Source organism: Orbicella faveolata, unplaced genomic scaffold (assembly GCF_042242905.1).
Source record: "Orbicella faveolata isolate gen_17 unplaced genomic scaffold, um_ofav_v1 contig_35, whole genome shotgun sequence".
Lineage (NCBI taxonomy): Eukaryota > Metazoa > Cnidaria > Anthozoa > Scleractinia > Merulinidae > Orbicella > Orbicella faveolata.
In genome coordinates, this window is record NW_028301564.1 from 30,614,019 (window position 1) to 30,633,625 (window position 19,607).

The 19,607-nt window shown below is 41.1% G+C and overlaps 1 protein-coding gene across 5 annotated transcripts in view; it reads right to left on the minus strand.

Moving 5' to 3' along the window:
- Window positions 1-360: 360 nt before the first annotated feature.
- The window catches only part of LOC110050461 (uncharacterized), a 35,734-nt gene continuing 16,487 nt past the window's right edge, over window positions 361-19,607 (minus strand). For 4 of the 5 annotated variants that reach the window (XM_089273386.1, XM_089273383.1, XM_089273384.1 and 1 more), the window contains exons 7-37: window positions 18,225-18,424; window positions 17,078-17,775; window positions 16,692-16,832; window positions 16,278-16,445; window positions 16,030-16,170; window positions 15,801-15,952; window positions 15,510-15,709; window positions 14,356-15,053; window positions 13,970-14,110; window positions 13,556-13,723; window positions 13,308-13,448; window positions 13,079-13,230; window positions 12,791-12,990; window positions 11,008-11,705; window positions 10,622-10,762; window positions 10,208-10,375; window positions 9,960-10,100; window positions 9,731-9,882; window positions 9,444-9,643; window positions 8,291-8,988; window positions 7,905-8,045; window positions 7,503-7,670; window positions 7,259-7,399; window positions 7,030-7,181; window positions 6,222-6,415; window positions 4,544-5,223; window positions 3,709-3,849; window positions 3,372-3,539; window positions 2,206-2,346; window positions 1,795-1,946; window positions 361-1,269 (exon numbers count right to left, since the gene is read on the minus strand). In XM_089273386.1, coding sequence (XP_089129512.1) covers window positions 1,071-1,269; window positions 1,795-1,946; window positions 2,206-2,346; window positions 3,372-3,539; window positions 3,709-3,849; window positions 4,544-5,223; window positions 6,222-6,415; window positions 7,030-7,181; window positions 7,259-7,399; window positions 7,503-7,670; window positions 7,905-8,045; window positions 8,291-8,988; window positions 9,444-9,643; window positions 9,731-9,882; window positions 9,960-10,100; window positions 10,208-10,375; window positions 10,622-10,762; window positions 11,008-11,705; window positions 12,791-12,990; window positions 13,079-13,230; window positions 13,308-13,448; window positions 13,556-13,723; window positions 13,970-14,110; window positions 14,356-15,053; window positions 15,510-15,709; window positions 15,801-15,952; window positions 16,030-16,170; window positions 16,278-16,445; window positions 16,692-16,832; window positions 17,078-17,775; window positions 18,225-18,424 — 7,675 coding nt within the window. In that variant the 3' untranslated portion in view covers window positions 361-1,070. The remainder of the gene's footprint in view (window positions 1,270-1,794; window positions 1,947-2,205; window positions 2,347-3,371; window positions 3,540-3,708; window positions 3,850-4,543; window positions 5,224-6,221; window positions 6,416-7,029; window positions 7,182-7,258; window positions 7,400-7,502; window positions 7,671-7,904; window positions 8,046-8,290; window positions 8,989-9,443; window positions 9,644-9,730; window positions 9,883-9,959; window positions 10,101-10,207; window positions 10,376-10,621; window positions 10,763-11,007; window positions 11,706-12,790; window positions 12,991-13,078; window positions 13,231-13,307; window positions 13,449-13,555; window positions 13,724-13,969; window positions 14,111-14,355; window positions 15,054-15,509; window positions 15,710-15,800; window positions 15,953-16,029; window positions 16,171-16,277; window positions 16,446-16,691; window positions 16,833-17,077; window positions 17,776-18,224; window positions 18,425-19,607) is intronic. The other variant, XM_089273387.1, reaches the window with a different exon arrangement.

Below are 19,607 nucleotides of genomic sequence, written 5' to 3' on the forward strand. Positions count from 1 at the left end.
TCTAAAGTGGAAAAGAAAAAAATACTAAGGACGATGCAAACATTGTTGTCTGGACATTGATTCTTTTCAATATGAACTTTTTGGTTGACTATAAAACTGTCAAACGTTTGCCATAAACAAAACCAGTTATGTTTTTGTTCACATTGTGTACCAGTTGTGTTTTCATATACAAGATACGTTTGAGTGACCCGAAAATAGCAATCTCTTGAACAGGAACCTTCCAAAGGAAAAAAAAATAGGTTGCTAAATCTGAAAATAAGGGGAGTTACCACCAGACATAGACCAGACTTTACGGCAAGAAGATATGAAGACATATTCATTCGTAGACTACGGTAATTAAGGAATTTCGAAATCTCAACATTGTATTTCAAGTTTCGGTACTTTTATTGCCTCAAATTTGATTTACACATTTTTATTAATATATATTCCAGCACTTCTTTGAACTTAGTTAAGTTGATTACTTTCTTGAAGATAATATTATCTGAATAACAAACGACCGCATATAACCTAAGTGGTCTTAACAAATCTCTAAGCCCTTCACCAATCCTCCTCGCCCCCTTCCCCCTCCACAAGCAACGGTTTCTACAAAGTCACAGCAAAGTGTCGTCCGAGATAAATAAGTTCTCTTTATAAGAACCTCTCCTGCCAAGTTTTAATTATATCGTTTGGCGTGAAACTCGGAAAATTCCTGTTGAACCTAAGAGAAGGGTAGGAGGAAAAAGAAAACTAAGCTTTTGTCGACCAGAGTAACGACAACACTTAGGTAAATTAGGTATGAAGATACTCTCGGGAACCTAATAAATCTTATTGTATTGTAAATACTATTCTATGAATCCAGCACTGTCAACGTTGCAACATATACTTGAGTAAATATCAAATCGTAGTTGATGTAGAGCGGCAAGTGATGAATTACGTCATTGCTACGTCAAACTATCGTTACCACTTACTCTTAACTTTTTCCGCATATAGACAAACTATATAGCAAATACTACTGAACAAACTGAGATGTGGCCGGATTAGGTAGGGACAAGGGGAAGAAGTCCCATGTTAATGTCAGCTTCGTGGAACAATCACTTGGTAGCAGATAATTTGAAAGCGAGGTCGCGGAGCCGCTTCACACACACAACGCGTTGCTGCCTGTGATCAACAAGTGGGGCAGGATAATCTTGACCAATCACACAGCCGCAAGACTCTTGGAGATCACGTGGTGCCATCCACGGTTCAAAAATGTAGTTTGTGGGAAGGTTTCTTACCTCTGGGACATATTTTCTGGAACAAAATTAAAGAAATGAGGGTTAATGATGTCGCAACAGCGTATTACTTGAAAGAAATAAACTATGACCAAAGTTAACAGACGAGCCAAAACTTTTCTCCTTATTGACGGTATATTTAATAGAATATTTCGAGTCTAAAATGAACGTTTAGACCATCATGCGGCATCACTGACAGCTGTTCTCATCACTAACAGGTCTTCGTATTTCTTTCACTGGTTCTTACTTCCTCGACAAAATTTAAAGCAGACCAACTGCACCAATAGGGCAACAAATCTGGTCAACAGTCCTTGGCGAAAAGCATTCCGAAGAAAAACATCAATGATGAATTATCACATTGTGGCTAGGCTAGAGGAGAGAGGTGAAACCAAAGAGCATCAACGAAAAGGCGAAGACTCCCCATAACCTGTTTATAGTACACTGGCTTCGGAGGGCAGATCAAACATCCCCCAGCTCTCTTCACTTGCAAGCTGGCAGAAGAATGAAGTACAAACTGAGCAAAAGTGCAATTAAAATAACAAACCTCACATATTCACCAGTGGGATCAATCTTTTTCCCAACATCCACTGGGCAGAACCAAGGCACATGCTCTTTCACAAAAGTGCTTCCTGACAGCCAAAGCCAGTTGCCTACATTCAGACTCCACTCTGCATCTAACTGAAGCTCGTCAAAAACCTACAATGAACAAAAAATAGGCTATTCATTACTGAAATCAAGAGTAGATAGATCATAATGGACAAGTCAGATAACCTACCAAAATACTCTTGGCTTGCCTGACAAATAAATGTACCACTCAGGAAAGTTCATCAATGTTGGCTTAAGCTGCTCTAGAGCCTTTGAAATTTCAGCGTCCAGTATTTTATCTAGAGCACTTAAGTCCTAATCAACACACATTGCAACCTACTTTGCTTGGCAACCACTTAGTAAAACTGACCTTAAACCCTTCTTCCCAGCTGATCCAAAGACAACCACGTGTCAAGAATGAGCCAACGGCCTTTCGGGCAACGTCATGAATCCATCCTTCTAAGTGGAGTTGTCTCATAATAGCGTCAATCCAAGGAAAACCAGTCATACCCTGCGACAAACACATGGTAAAGGTAAATTATGCACACGAGCTAAGTGGTCCATCAGGCCGGAGCTTATCCCGGTCTCTGTAGCATCAAGCGACTAGAAGTATTTCTACTCCCCCTGGATGGGATGCTAGTCCATCGCAGGGTTACCCCAGCATTAAATTCGCCGGTACCCATTTGTACACCTAGGTGAAGAGAGGCACTGTGAGAGTAAAGTTTGTCTTGCCCAAGAACACAACACAATGTCCCCGGCCAGGGCTCGATCTTGGACTGCTCGATCCGGAGTCAAGCCTCCTAACCATGAGGCCACCGCGCCTTCACAGACAAACACATGACTGCGCTTTTGTATGAGATTTTGTATGAACATGCATTTTCCACGGTAAGGGTCCCCTATACAAATGACGGAAATATTCATGGTATCATGGAGGGGGCAAATTTAGCAGATAACTTAGTGGTGTATATAGTATTTCTCTTTCAGTATTTAAACGGAAAAACCGATATCACTTCAGGTTCTAACAATTAAATAAATAAACAGTAATGATAGTATGGATAAGATAAGTTATAAATAATGCCACACAATCTAGCTAAACAAAAATTACTCTAAAATATATTAGACTGTCTCTAATTTATTCAAAATAATCGATGTAAATGATTGTCGGCTAACTTTTTGTTTTAGAATTGAGCCAGAGTTTCTGGTGTCTTTTCCAGATCCTTTTCTCACCGCGTCATTGTTCTAGGGACTTCTCACCGACAATTTAGTTATCTAATTCTTCCTCTAATATAGTTTCCTTACATCTCGCCAGCAGAATACTCGATATTGACAAATTACAGATATTTGTATCAAACCATCTGTTGCAAAATCTATGGTTTACAAAATGACTATTTACCTCAAGTCACACGGTCTATGAAATAAAAAATTCTAGAGCATACAATCGAAACAGATCTCATAACATAGGCCTAAGAAGGGCATTAGGACTCTTCTAGAATTGTCCATGTTATGGTATGGTAAGAGGTTCCTTTCAAGACTGACCTGTTTCCATTTGTGAAGATACTCTGGAGAATCTTCCCAAGGAATTTGAAGACTTAGTGAATTGTTGACCATCTCATGCGCACCTGGCACCTGGCTTCCAACAAGAAAAAAGAACTCACGCCAAAAGAGCTTACTGTACACCTCTGGAGGCGGATTCACTGTCTTGTTCTGCAAAGAAATTTACAAATGTTCAAGGAATTGGTAACAGCTTGATAGGGTGCCTATCTAAGGGCAGCACCTGTTGACGTGATATGTCCATTGGCAAACATCCAATTACACTTTTCTCTAAGCAGACCACATTACAGGATTATTAACATGCAAAAGACTTCCCATGTACCTTTATATATTCCTCAGTCATTCTCTGGTAAAGAAGCCGCGATGAGAGGCAGCCCAACCTCAGGTAAGGACTCAAGTGACTTGCCGACGGCATCAGAGAATTTGCAGTTAATGGCGAATCGCAAAAATCGTTCTCTTTCATCTGTGGGATCAATAAAATAATTCACTACAAGACACAAAGAGTCAATCTGATAGAAAGCTTTAGCCTTATCTAGTAGGTCCACGTCCATTTTTAAGCATAGTTTACTGGCTGATAGCTCTTGGTTACAGTCATCGAAAATTGACAAATTGACGTCCCTTTTTCTTGCGTCCGTCCTGTTATTGATCATGAATTTCGTCATAACAATGTGTTGACTCGGCTATCGCCTCGTAAATCCACAGCTACTTTGACAATGCTGTGACGAAATTCATCGACAATGACAGCACAGACGCATGAAAAATTGAAGTCAATTTGGTTTTTACTATAACAACATCGTTATCGTCTGTCCGCTTATTGACATTGAAAATTCGCCAATTAGCTCCAATTAGCTCCAATTAGCAAGCGAGAATTTTTGCAGTTACCGTATAATACGTGACGTACAGACAATTCCTACAGGTACAACATCCCTTATTAGAAGCTTTTTCATAATGACTAAAAAAAGATGGAGTAACACTTATTTTTTTCCTTGTTGTTTGTCTTACACGTTATTTCCTCCCTTTGCAAAACAGAGATTGTTCTGAACTCCGTTGGGCACACTTCTCAAAAGAAAAGAATGTCAAATGCATGCAAGGCTGTGCAAGGAGTATTGCACCTAAATTACAAACTACAGGGATATGCATAGCAAAAGGAGTCATACCTTTTGCAAAGCTGCTTCCATTCTCGTTAAAGCCTCCTGCTCTCCACCTGGGTAAAACCAAGAGCCGGTAGCAGCTGGTTTTTGGAAGCCTATCTCCTCCACGGTAGGTACTCCGTATTGTTGGTTATGGTCTCTCGCTACAGGAGTCAAACAGGAGCCAAACAGCTGTCTATTGACCCTTGGTGCCGGCATCTGTGGCCTTCCTAGCTGCAATGCAACCTCCATAAACTCATCAAACACTTGTGGTGCTCTTCCCTCAGTTGACATCAACAGCACTTCAGCATCATAAAGAGTGTGTGAAACACGGCTGATCACTTCAACTCCACTTTGTTTAGCAAGACCAGTGATGACCGCATCCCTGCTCTTCCTAAATGGCTCACAATCAACCTCGAACGACAGCCGAGTGATGCCCCACTCTTTAAAAAGTGAAGGCAGCATGTCCATAGGTCTTCCCTTCAGCACAAAAAGACGTGAACCACACTGAGCAAGACCCCTGTCGAGGTCTTGAAGTGACTGAAGCAGGAAACGCCAGCGGTTTGGGCTGACAGTCATCTTATCTTCAGCAGAACACTCCAAGAAGTACACTCCGTAAAACACCTTGCTGTCTGCGAGACATTCACGCAGGCTGGGATTGTCGTGAAGTCTCAGGTCCTTTCTGAACCAATGAAGGCTGCTATGACCTAAAAAGGGAAAAATTAATAGATCAAATGAACAGAAGCGCCATGCTTCGTACGAGTAAAGATTTGTTTTGACTGAGGCTGGCAGTGACTTCTGTCACCGAACGTCAAATTTTGGTAAACATAATTTCAACAGCATTGAAAACGCTCTCAAACAGAAGGAGCAGAGTCTTCGCTTAACATGTTTGTTCTACATTCAACATGTGAAATGACCACATTGTTTTTTCCAATTCAACAGTGAGGGGGTCACTTCTGAAACAAGACGCTAAACACATTCAAGTTTAGTAGCGAGAATTTTTTTTATCGTTGTCATCGGTGTCGCCATCATGGTTGGTAGAGTTCCCTGAATTTCCAGCAGACCTTGTCATCTACCAAACGATGCCCTAGGGGACCACTAGAGGGTTATACAGTTCTGAACCCACAGTGTCATAAGGTTTTCTCCAGTGGAAAACAAAACAGTTGAGGGATATAACAAACGCTGAATGAAACTACTACATGAACAAACAAAAAGCATCCGAAGCAGGGCCAGTTTCACTGCAGCTGGCCCCTCTTCTCATTCCACACTGTTCGAGTCACTGTTTCTCAGCTGTGGCAGATATATAAACAATAGCTTCTATTTGGCGCGAAAAAATAGGCTCAGATGTTACTGCGCGGACATTGTCTGTTCCGAGAGGCGAACAGTTTTCCAACAGCGAAGCTCGAGGAAGACTGTGGGCTTCGGGGAACAGATAATGTCCGCGGACAAATATCCGAGCATATTTTTAAGTCAAATGGAGGCTGTTGTTTATATACGAGTTCTTCCTCACAAAGGGGATCTCATTCTTATATCAGAAGTACTAACTAACTATCCCTCTCATGCCACGTGGCACAAAGGGTCGCAATGATACACAGTATTAAATTGCTTTGGAAACTAAGAGGGAAAGAAACCTGTACAAGTGTTACTGTGAATACAAAAATCTGTATGCATCGTGAATAGTTCTAAACAATACTCGAATAAGTACCAAAAATATCCAAAGAGATGCAGAGATCTTTCAAGCGCCGAACACAGATTTCCCGCTGTTCAGTGTGATTAGCCACAGGTTCAGGATAATCGTCACCCACAATGCACCGTGCAGCTTTTTGCACTTTCAAAGGTGCTCTCCATGGTTCAAACAAATACTTTAGAGGTAATCTCTTCAGTTCAGGAACATATTTCCTGCAAGCAAAGTTTAGAAACAGAATATCAGGGCACTAAGAACAATAAACAAAAACCTACACAATTCAGAGAAAGGAAACCTTAGAAAATCCGCGATCAAAAAAAACAGTAAACCATACAATGTTTATGGATAATATCCATTCCACCACGTTTCAAAATCAGTACATTACAACTTGCCACCTCTAGATATTTACTACGATGTGGACGAAACCCGATGGGTGCCCTGGGCGAAAAAAAAAAATCAGGAAAAGATATCTTAAGAGTAGATTAAAATATGAATGGAAAGAACTACAATTACAGTGCAAAAAAGAATTCTACTCCTCCAGAAACCTCGTTTAGAAAATTATATCCCTCCAACAAGGACCACCCTGTCACTCTCAACAAGAAAAACTTAACCACATTTAATAATAACCTAACACATCACAATCAATCACAATCTAGTTCAGACATTCATTATTTTTATGTCTTGTCCAGTTTACATTCATGTTGTAAGCTGAATACAGAAGAAAAGTCAATAATTTCAAACGGCTAACGCCTTCCATAACAAACCAAAGGTAGCAATCCCATAAAACAGTATTCACAAAATTAATCTTAGGCCTTCTTATAAAAAATACCTCACATATTCACCAGTGGGATCAACCTTTCTTCCAACCTCCACTGGACAGAACCAAGGTACATGCTCTTTCACAAAAGTGCTTCCCGACAGCCACAGCCAGTTGCCTACATTCAGACTCCACTCTGCATCCAACTGAAGCTCGTCAAAAACCTACAATAAACACATTTTAATCCTTACTGCTGCTGTTATGTTACAAATGACACCACTTCTAGTCGCTCCTTATCTACCTTGTATCCCTCTTCCCAGTTAACCCAAAGGCATCCCCTGGTCAAGAAACATCCAACAGCCTGACGTGCTACATGAGGAATCCAACCCTCTATCCGCAACTGACGCATTACTGCATCAATCCATGGAAATCCAGTGGTACCCTGAAAGAGACACAAGACGTTCAAACACAGTCTTAAACTCCCCCCAAAAATTGTTGACTACCCAAAATGGTAACAACGCACATTTGCCACAGCTAGCACTTACGTTCTTCCACCTCTGGAGACCCTCAGCATTTTCTTCCCAAGGATACTGAACAGACATAGGGTTGTTGTCCATCTTATGCAAACCCGGGTTGGCACTAGCCATGGTGAAGAAAAACTCTCGTAGTAGAAGTGGTTCATGAAATGACACAGGTGGAGCTTCTCCCTTTGCCTGTAGGAAAAATAAACTATTACTTGTGACTTCTTTCCACAAAAAAAAAAAAAACACTTATCTGCACATCTGCAACACTCATTTAGTGAATGTATTTTAATGTGACTTTTTGTCTGCAACGTAACTCTCCTACATTCTACAGCACCAAAAACACATTTCATTACACAAAACTTTCCAGTTCATTCTGCTTTACTAACACCAACTTCACTTCCATCTTTTAACTAAGATACCCACCTTTCCATAACAATCAGTCAGCCGATGCCACATCACTCTGGGTGACAGACATCCAAATCGTAGGTAAGGGCTTAGGTGGGTGGGAGATGATGGCATGGTTTCTGCACTCAGTGCTACTTCTTCAAAGTCATTTTTGGCCAGCTGAAAAATAATTCAACAGATAATCAGCATAACAATGGAAACTTTCTTTAATTGACAGACACTATCAATCCCTTTATACACGTATGTTAATTAAACACCGCTAAAATTTCTATATCTACATTGTATCCCCAGTCCGTCTGAACCAAACATGTATCTGTCATGAACACTGTGGCCTACAAGTCTAACAAAGTGATACCCAACTTTAAAATACCTTCCATATTGCAATGCCTCTTATCATAGCTTACCTCTTGCTCCAGAAGGATAAGTCTCCTCAGTGCTTCTTGTTCTCCTCCTCTCCACAATGCTGCACTTGTCACACATCGGATGTCTTTCACGCCTAATTCACTCAATTCAGGAATTCCATACTTAGCCTGGTGGTCAACAGCTACTGGTGTCACACAACACCCTACCAATCGTCTGTCCACCTCTTTGACTGGATTGGGTGCAACTAGCTTGTTTTCTTCTACAATTCTCACAAACTCCTTGAACAGCATAGGTATATTACCCTGATTGCCATGTATAATCTGACCTGGCTCGAACAGCGTGTGTGATGTTTTGCTTAACACTTCAACTCCTGCTTCCTCGGCTATGTGTCGAATGACAGCATCTCTCTGAGCTCCAAATGGCTCTCCATCACTTTCAAAACTAAGGCGTGTTACTCCCCAATCTGACAAGAGCTTTGGCAGCACCTCCATATCCCTGCCGCGCACAACAAACAGGTGCGATCCCAGACTAGCCAACTGACTATCCAGATCTCTCAGGCTCTCCAGCAAAAAGTTCCAGCGGTTTGCAGAGATCTTGCCTTGCCTCGCAGCTGCAATGTCCAAAACGTACACAGGGTAGAATGTGCCACTACCTTCCAAACAGGCACGCAATGTAGGGTTGTCATGGAGTCTCAGGTCTTTTCTAAACAAGTGCAGACTAGTGTGTGTTCTTTGCTCCACTGCAACAAAACAAAACAAACAAACAAATCCAACAGCTTAACAGCCATATATCTTCTCAGCATTTTTCCATACTACAATACCCTCCACTTCTCAAGTATTCAGCATAAATAGCAAACTAACTTTACTTAACGATTTTAATACAAAATTAATATTGAAGATTTCTGAGCTCAAGATAACTCTTTAATCTTATGTTAATTTTTTTAGCCTCCTATAACACATGAAATTTCTGCTTGGCTTAAACGTCCCTTGTTTTGCCTTCTATAGTAAGAGAAACTGTCTTATTTTAGAATTTGTATTCTCATTTCCGATCCAGTCATCTTGAATATCTAACATTAAAACACGCTATTACTAAGAAATCTACTTGATTCAAAATTTTCAAACACGACAATATATCTGTAATATCAGACAGCTGAATAATGGTGGCAGCAATACTCCAAACAGCTGTACTATTTACCAGGAATATCAGCACCAATACTATGAGCCAGCTCTTTCAGCCTCTGCACACAAACTCTCCTCTGCTCTTTGTGGTCCACAAGTGGTAAAGGATAGTCTTTACCCACCACACATCTAGCAGCTTGTTGCACAGATTCAGGAGCTTTCCACGGTTCAAACAAGTAGTCTGTGGGCAAACCTTTGACTTCTGGTACAAATTTTCTGCAACACAGTTTTCAGGACATAGTAAAAACCTTTTCATATGTTTACCTTTTCAAAACACAACCTTGCAACTACAAATGTACTTACCTCACATATTCACCAGTGGGATCAACCTTTCTTCCAACCTCCACTGGACAGAACCAAGGTACATGCTCTTTCACAAAAGTGCTTCCCGACAGCCACAGCCAGTTGCCTACATTCAGACTCCACTCTGCATCCAACTGAAGCTCGTCAAAAACCTACAATAAACACATTTTAATCCTTACTGCTGCTGTTATGTTACAAATGACACCACTTCTAGTCGCTCCTTATCTACCTTGTATCCCTCTTCCCAGTTAACCCAAAGGCATCCCCTGGTCAAGAAACATCCAACAGCCTGACGTGCTACATGAGGAATCCAACCCTCTATCCGCAACTGACGCATTACTGCATCAATCCATGGAAATCCAGTGGTACCCTGAAAGAGACACAAGACGTTCAAATACAGCCTTAGACTCACCCCAAAAATTGTTGACTAAACAAAATGGTAATGTCCAACGCGCATTTGCCACAGCTAGCACTTACGTTCTTCCACCTCTGGAGACCCTCAGCATTTTCTTCCCAAGGATACTGAACAGACATAGGGTTGTTGTCCATCTTATGCAAACCTGGGTTGGCACTAGCCATGGTGAAGAAAAACTCTCGTAGTAGAAGTGGTTCATGAAATGACACAGGCGGAGCTTCTCCCTTTGCCTGTAGGAAAAATAACCTTTTACTTGTGACTTCTTTCAACAAAAGAAACCCCTTATATCAAGACTCAAAATTTAGCAACATCTGCAACACTCATTTAGTGAATGTATTTTGCTGTGACTCTTTGTCTGCAACGTAAACCTCTTACATTGTGCAGCACCAAAACAACATTGAATTCCACAAAACTTTCCAGTTCCTTCTGCTTTACTAACACCAACTTCACTTCCATCTTTTAACTAAGATACCCACCTTTCCATAACAATCATTCAGCCGATGCCACATCACTCTGGGTGACAGACATCCAAATCGTAGGTAAGGGCTTAGGTGGGTGGGAGATGATGGCATGGTTTCTGCACTCAGTGCTACTTCTTCAAAGTCATTTTTGGCCAGCTGAAAAATAATCCAACAGATAATCAGCATAACAATGGAAACTCTCTTTAATTGACAGACACTATCAATCCCTTCATATATGTATGTTAATTAAACACCACTAAAATTCCTATATCTACATCGTATCCCCAGTCCGTCTGAACCAAACATGTATCTGTCATGAACACTGTGGCCTACAAGTCTGACAAAGTGATACCCAACTTTAAAATACCTTCCACATTGCAATGCCTCTTATCATAGCTTACCTCTTGCTCCAGAAGGATAAGTCTCCTCAGTGCTTCTTGTTCTCCTCCTCTCCACAATGCTGCACTTGTCACACATCGGATGTCTTTCACGCCTAATTCACTCAATTCAGGAATTCCATACTTAGCCTGGTGGTCAACAGCTACTGGTGTCACACAACACCCTACCAATCGTCTGTCCACCTCTTTGACTGGATTGGGTGCAACTAGCTTGTTTTCTTCTACAATTCTCACAAACTCCTTGAACAGCATAGGTATATTACCCTGATTGCCATGTATAATCTGACCTGGCTCGTACAACGTGTGTGATGTTTTGCTTAACACTTCAACTCCTGCTTCCTCGGCTATGTGTCGAATGACAGCATCTCTTTGAGCTCCAAATGGCTCTCCATCACTTTCAAAACTAAGGCACGTTACTCCCCACTCTAACAAGAGCTTTGGCAGCACCTCCATATCCCTGCCGCGCACAACAAACAGGTGCGATCCCAGACTAGCCAACTGACTATCCAGATCTCTCAGGCTCTCCAGCAAAAAGTTCCAGCGGTTCGCAGAGATCTTGCCTTGCCTTGCAGCAGCAGTGTCCAAGACGTACACAGGGTAGAATGTGCCACTACCTTCCAAACAGGCATGCAGTGTAGGGTTGTCATGGAGTCTCAGGTCTTTTCTAAACAAGTGCATACTAGTGTGTGTTCTTTGCTCCACTGCAACAAAACAAAACAAACAAACAAATCAAAAACCTTAACAGTCATACATGTATATGTTGTAGGTAATTTTTTTCTTCAGGTAAATTGGATTTTTACCTAGGTAATATTTTTTTAACTAGGTAATTTTAAGGCAAATTTTTTTACCTGGATATTTTTGTGGACGTTTTGCATAAATTAAGTTTGGACCGAGGTGAGTCTGGGACCCAAAAAAGCAATAATTAGGAGAAAAAAAAGAAATTTTTTCAACTTGAGCTGTGTAGTCTAGTGGAGATCGAGATGGACATGTAATCTGAAGGTCTTGGGTTCAACACACGGTAGGTACTTGTAATTTCCTTCTTCCTTTGAAATTAATAATTAGATAGGAAAATAAGAAGAGGTACGCGTAGAATAGGGAGATAGTGAAAGAGAAGAAGAAGTAGGTGGGAGCAGGGAGAGATGAAGAGAAGAGTAGGAAATGAGATTTTTCTCTTCCTTTTTTTTATTTTTCTTTTCTTTTTAGAGCCCCCTAAAAATACCAGGCCCCTATTTTTAACCACACCCCATAAATTAAAACCCTTTTTAGTTAGTTGACTGAAACAGAGCAAGAGAAAAATTACCTGGTTAAAAAAAAAAATACCTAGTTAAATAATAAATTTACCTAGTTAAAAAAAAAATACCTACTGAACATTTTTAACTGCAACATATATCTTCTCAGCATTTTTCCATACTACAATACCCTCCACTTCTCAAGTATTCAGCATCAATAGCAAACTAACTTTACTTAACCATCTTCACACAAATATTCGAGAATTGAGCTCCAGATAACTCTTTAATCTTATGCTAATTTTTCACACTTTGCATAACACATGGAATTTATGCTTCGCTTAAACGTCCCTCTTTTTAGTTTCTATAGTACAAGAAAACTGTCTTATATTAGGTTTTGTATTCTCATTTCCTACCACCCATCTTGAATATCTAACATCAAAACACGCTATTACTAAGAAATCCACTTGATTCCAAAATTTCAAACTCCACAATACATCTAAAATTTCCGACAGCTGAACAATGGTGGCAGCAATACTCCAAACAGCTCTACTATTTACCAGGAATATCAGCACCAATACTATGAGCCAGCTCTTTCAGCCTCTGCACACAAACTCTCCTCTGCTCTTTGTGGTCCACAAGTGGTAAAGGATAGTCTCTACCCACCACACACCTAGCAGCTTGTTGCACAGATTCAGGAGCTTTCCACGGTTCAAACAAGTATTCTGTGGGCAAACCTTTGACTTCTGGTACAAATTTTCTGCAACACAATTTTCAGGACGTAGTAAAAACCTTTTTCATATCTTCACCTTTTCAAAACACAACCTTGCAACTACAAATGTACTTACCTCACATATTCACCAGTGGGATCAACCTTTCTTCCAACCTCCACTGGACAGAACCAAGGTACATGCTCTTTCACAAAAGTGCTTCCCGACAGCCACAGCCAGTTGCCTACATTCAGACTCCACTCTGCATCCAACTGAAGCTCGTCAAAAACCTACAATAAACACATTTTAATCCTTACTGCTGCTGTTATGTTACAAATGACACCACTTCTAGTCACTCCTTATCTACCTTGTATCCCTCTTCCCAGTTAACCCAAAGGCATCCCCTGGTCAAGAAACATCCAACAGCCTGACGTGCTACATGAGGAATCCAACCCTCTATCCGCAACTGACGCATTACTGCATCAATCCATGGAAATCCAGTGGTACCCTGAAAGAGACACAAGACGTTCAAATACAGCCTTAGACTCACCCCAAAAATTGTTGACTAAACAAAATGGTAATGTCCAACGCGCATTTGCCACAGCTAGCACTTACGTTCTTCCACCTCTGGAGACCCTCAGCATTTTCTTCCCAAGGATACTGAACAGACATAGGGTTGTTGTCCATCTTATGCAAACCTGGGTTGGCACTAGCCATGGTGAAGAAAAACTCTCGTAGTAGAAGTGGTTCATGAAATGACACAGGCGGAGCTTCTCCCTTTGCCTGTAGGAAAAATAACCTTTTACTTGTGACTTCTTTCAACAAAAGAAACCCCTTATATCAAGACTCAAAATTTAGCAACATCTGCAACACTCATTTAGTGAATGTATTTTGCTGTGACTCTTTGTCTGCAACGTAAACCTCTTACATTGTGCAGCACCAAAACAACATTGAATTCCACAAAACTTTCCAGTTCCTTCTGCTTTACTAACACCAACTTCACTTCCATCTTTTAACTAAGATACCCACCTTTCCATAACAATCATTCAGCCGATGCCACATCACTCTGGGTGACAGACATCCAAATCGTAGGTAAGGGCTTAGGTGGGTGGGAGATGATGGCATGGTTTCTGCACTCAGTGCTACGTCTTCAAAGTCATTTTTGGCCAGCTGAAAAATAATCCAACAGATAATCAGCACAACAATGGAAACTTTCTTTAATTGACAGACACTATCAATCCCTTCATATATGTATGTTAATTAAACACCACTAAAATTTCTATATCTACATTGTATTCCCAGTCTGTCTGAACCAAACATGTATCTGTCATGAACACTGTGGCCTACAAGTCTGACAAAGTGATACCCAACTTTAAAATACCTTCCATATTGCAATGCCTCTTATCATAGCTTACCTCTTGCTCCAGAAGGATAAGTCTCCTCAGTGCTTCTTGTTCTCCTCCTCTCCACAATGCTGCACTTGTCACACATCGGATGTCTTTCACGCCTAATTCACTCAATTCAGGAATTCCATACTTAGCCTGGTGGTCAACAGCTACTGGTGTCACACAACACCCTACCAATCGTCTGTCCACCTCTTTGACTGGATTAGGTACAACTAGCTTGTTCTCTTCTACAATTCTCACAAACTCCTTGAACAGCATAGGTATATTACCCTGATTGCCATGTATAATCTGACCTGGCTCGTACAACGTGTGTGATGTTTTGCTTAACACTTCAACTTCTGCTTCCTCGGCTATGTGTCGAATGACAGCATCTCTTTGAGCTCCAAATGGCTCTCCATCACTTTCAAAACTAAGGCGCGTTACTCCCCACTCTGACAAGAGCTTTGGCAGCACCTCCATATCCCTGCCGCGCACAACAAACAGGTGCGATCCCAGACTAACCAACTGACTATCCAGATCTCTCAGGCTCTCCAGCAAAAAGTTCCAGCGGTTCGCAGAGACCTTGCCTTGCCTCGCAGCAGCAGTGTCCAAGACGTACACAGGGTAGAATGTGCCACTACCTTCCAAACAGGCACGCAATGTAGGGTTGTCATGGAGTCTCAGGTCTTTTCTAAACAAGTGCATACTAGTGTGTGTTCTTTGCTCCACTGCAACAAAAGAAAAGAAACCAACAAATCAAAAACCTTAACAGTCATACATGTATATCTTCTCAGCATTTTTCCATACTACAATACCCTCCACTTCTCAAGTATTCAGCATCAATAGCAAACTAACCTTACTTAACCATCTTCACACAAATATTCGAGAATTCTGAGCTCCAGATAACTCTTTAATCTTATGCTAATTTTTCACCCTTTACATAACACAAGGAATTTATGCTTCGCTTAAACGTCCCTCTTTTTAGTTTCTATAGTACAAGAAAACTGGCTTATTTTAGGATTTGTATTCTCATTTCCTACAACCCATCTTGAATATCTAACATCAAAACACGCTATTACTAAGAAATCCACTTGATTCCAAAATTTCAAACTCCACAATACATCTAAAATTTCCGACAGCTGAATAATGGTGGCAGCAATACTCCAAACAGGTATACTAATTACCAGGAATATCAGCACCAATACTATGAGCCAGCTCTTTCAGCCTCTGCACACAAACTCTCCTCTGCTCTTTGTGGTCCACAAGTGGTAAAGGATAGTCTCTACCCACCACACATCTAGCAGCTTGTTGCACAGATTCAGGAGCTTTCCATGGTTCAAACAAGTAGTCTGTGGGCAAACCTTTGACTTCTGGTACAAATTTTCTGCAACACAGTTTTCAGGACATAGTAAAAACCTTTTCATAATTATGTTTACCTTTTCAAAACACAACCTTGCAACTACAAATGTACTTACCTCACATATTCACCAGTGGGATCAACCTTTCTTCCAACCTCCACTGGACAGAACCAAGGTACATGCTCTTTCACAAAAGTGCTTCCCGACAGCCACAGCCAGTTGCCTACATTCAGACTCCACTCTGCATCCAACTGAAGCTCGTCAAAAACCTACAATAAACACATTTTAATCCTTACTGCTGCTGTTATGTTACAAATGACACCACTTCTAGTCGCTCCTTATCTACCTTGTATCCCTCTTCCCAGTTAACCCAAAGGCATCCCCTGGTCAAGAAACATCCAACAGCCTGACGTGCTACATGAGGAATCCAACCCTCTATCCGCAACTGACGCATTACTGCATCAATCCATGGAAATCCAGTGGTACCCTGAAAGAGACACAAGACGTTCAAATACAGCCTTAGACTCACCCCAAAAATTGTTGACTAAACAAAATGGTAATGTCCAACGCGCATTTGCCACAGCTAGCACTTACGTTCTTCCACCTCTGGAGACCCTCAGCATTTTCTTCCCAAGGATACTGAACAGACATAGGGTTGTTGTCCATCTTATGCAAACCCGGGTTGGCACTAGCCATGGTGAAGAAAAACTCTCGTAGTAGAAGTGGTTCATGAAATGACACAGGCGGAGCTTCTCCCTTTGCCTGTAGGAAAAATAACCTTTTACTTGTGACTTCTTTCAACAAAAGAAACCCCTTATATCAAGACTCAAAATTTAGCAACATCTGCAACACTCATTTAGTAAATGTATCTTGCTGTGACTCTTTGTCTGCAACGTAAACCTCTTACATTGTGCAGCACCAAAACAACATTGAATTCCACAAAACTTTCCAGTTCATTCTGCTTTACTAACACCAACTTCACTTCCATCTTTTAACTAAGATACCCACCTTTCCATAACAATCATTCAGCCGATGCCACATCACTCTGGGTGACAGACATCCAAATCGTAGGTAAGGGCTTAGGTGGGTGGGAGATGATGGCATGGTTTCTGCACTCAGTGCTACTTCTTCAAAGTCATTTTTGGCCAGCTGAAAAATAATCCAACAGATAATCGGCATAACAATGGAAACTTTCTTTAATTGACAGACACTACCAATCCCTTCATACACGTATGTTAATTAAACACCGCTAAAATTTCTATATCTACATTGTATCCCCAGTCCGTCTGAACCAAACATGTATCTGTCATGAACACTGTGGCCTACAAGTCTAACAAAGTGATACCCAACTTTAAAATACTTTCCATATTACAATGCCTCTTATCATAGCTTACCTCTTGCTCCAGAAGGATAAGTCTCCTCAGTGCTTCTTGTTCTCCTCCTCTCCACAATGCTGCACTTGTCACACATCGGATGTCTTTCACGCCTAATTCACTCAATTCAGGAATTCCATACTTAGCCTGGTGGTCAACAGCTACTGGTGTCACACAACACCCTACCAATCGTCTGTCCACCTCTTTGACTGGATTGGGTACAACTAACTTGTTCTCTTCTACAATTCTCACAAACTCCTTGAACAGCATAGGTATATTACCCTGATTGCCATGTATAATCTGACCTGGCTCGTACAGGGTGTGTGATGTTTTGCTCAACACTTCAACTCCTGCTTCCTCGGCTATGTGTCGAATGACAGCATCTCTCTGAGCTCCAAATGGCTCTCCATCACTTTCAAAACTAAGGCGTGTTACTCCCCACTCTGACAAGAGCTTTGGCAGCACCTCCATATCCCTGCCGCGCACAACAAACAGGTGCGATCCCAGACTAGCCAACTGACTATCCAGATCTCTCAGGCTCTCCAGCAAAAAGTTCCAGCGGTTTGCAGAGATCTTGCCTTGCCTAGCAGCTGCAGTGTCCAAAACGTACACAGGGTAGAATGTGCCACTACCTTCCAAACAGGCACGCAATGTAGGGTTGTCACGGAGTCTCAGGTCTTTTCTAAACAAGTGCAAACTAGTGTGTGTTCTTTGCTCCACTGCAACAAAACAAAACAAACAAACAAATCCAACAGCTTAACAGCCATATATCTTCTCAGCATTTTTCCATACTCAAATACCCTCCACTTGTCAAGTATTCAGCATCAATAGCAAACTAACTTTACTTAACCATCTTGACACAAATATTGGAGAATTCTGAGCTTAAGGTAACTCTTCAATCTTATGCTACTTTTTTAACCTTCCCATAACACATGGGTTTTCTGTTTGGCGTAAACCTTCTCTTTTTAGTTACTATAGTACGAGAAACTGTCTTATTTTAGAATTTGTATTCTCATTTCCTATCCAGTCATCTTGCATATCTATCATAAAAAGATGCTATTACTAAGCAGTCAACTTGATTCCAAATTTTCAAAGGCACTGATATATCTGTAATATCAGACAGCTGAATAATGCTGGCAGCAATATTCCAAACAGGTGTACTATTTACCAGGAATATCAGCACCAATATTATGAGCCAGCTCTTTCAGCCTCTGCACACAAACTCTCCTCTGCTCTTTGTAGTCCACAAGTGGTAAAGGATAGTCTTTACCGACCAAACATGTAGCAGCTTGTTGCACAGATTCAGGAGCTTTCCATGGCTCAAACAAGTACTCAGTGGTTAAATTCTGTACTTCAGGCACATATTTTCTACAGTAAAAATAATGGTGTCAGAGAGTAGTTCTAGAATTTAGTGCTTATTTTCCAATAATGACCACTACTTTTCCAAAATGTAATTCTTGCTATTCGTAGACGCTATTTCTTATGGTTACAAACCCCATTCTCGTAAAATGCATTGAATACCAAAAAAGGTGCTTTAGATTTATGTGGAAGATATGAGCCAAGCACACCAAATTTTATTTAGTTTGAGTTGAGAAAGATTTGTTTTGTCAGTGTAGAGTAAATGCAAACCTGTAAGAATGGGCATTACCTAGGTTAAAGTCACCTGCATTAGTCTGGGTACTTCAGATATGTCAAGGGTGTAACGATATTATGTAATACGGCCTGGTCGCCCAGCACTTTAGTCAGAATCGACCACGAGTTAAATTGTGTTGACCTGTTGAGCCAGGAATTACAGAGCCTTTACAAAGCTGTCGTCCTTGTTATTTAAACCTTAAAGTTCATTACATGGTGTCAGAAGAGTGGTTACCTTGGATTTACACACAAAGATTCGCGTGAACTCGTGAACGCCACGAACTAACAAACCCGAACAAGCTTACCTAGAAAACCAACATGGCCGCCGCTTCATTTGGTTTGCCTCCACCGGAGCCTCTAGAACTCCAGCAAGGGAACACAGCCCAGAAGTGGAAGAAATTCAGACAGAAATGGAGCAATTATGAAATAGCAACCGGCGTAGCACAGAAAGATGAACCAACACGTGTCGCGACTCTACTTACCGTAATCAGCGAAGAGGCTGTCGATGTTTACAACACGCTCACGTGGGATGAAGAAGGCGACGAGCTCAAAATTGAAAAAGTCTTGGAGAAGTTCGAGCTGTTTTGCAACCCGAGGAAGAACACTATCTATGAACGCTATGTTTTTTTCTCAAGAAATCAAGACAGTGGTGAGTCCATCGACCACTGCGTGACTGTATTGAAGAACTTAGCGGACACTTGTGAATTTGGAGCACTCAAAGAGTCGCTTATCCGCGATCGGATCGTTTTTGGAATACGAGACTCCTCAGTAAGAGAACGACTTCTGAGAGATGCAAAGCTAACCTTGGAAAGTGCAACTGAGAAAGTCAGGTCAGCCGAGCTCACTCAAATCCAACTGAAGCAAATGGCAGCAGACAAAACAACCGATGAATCAATTAGTGCCATTAACACTGAGAAAC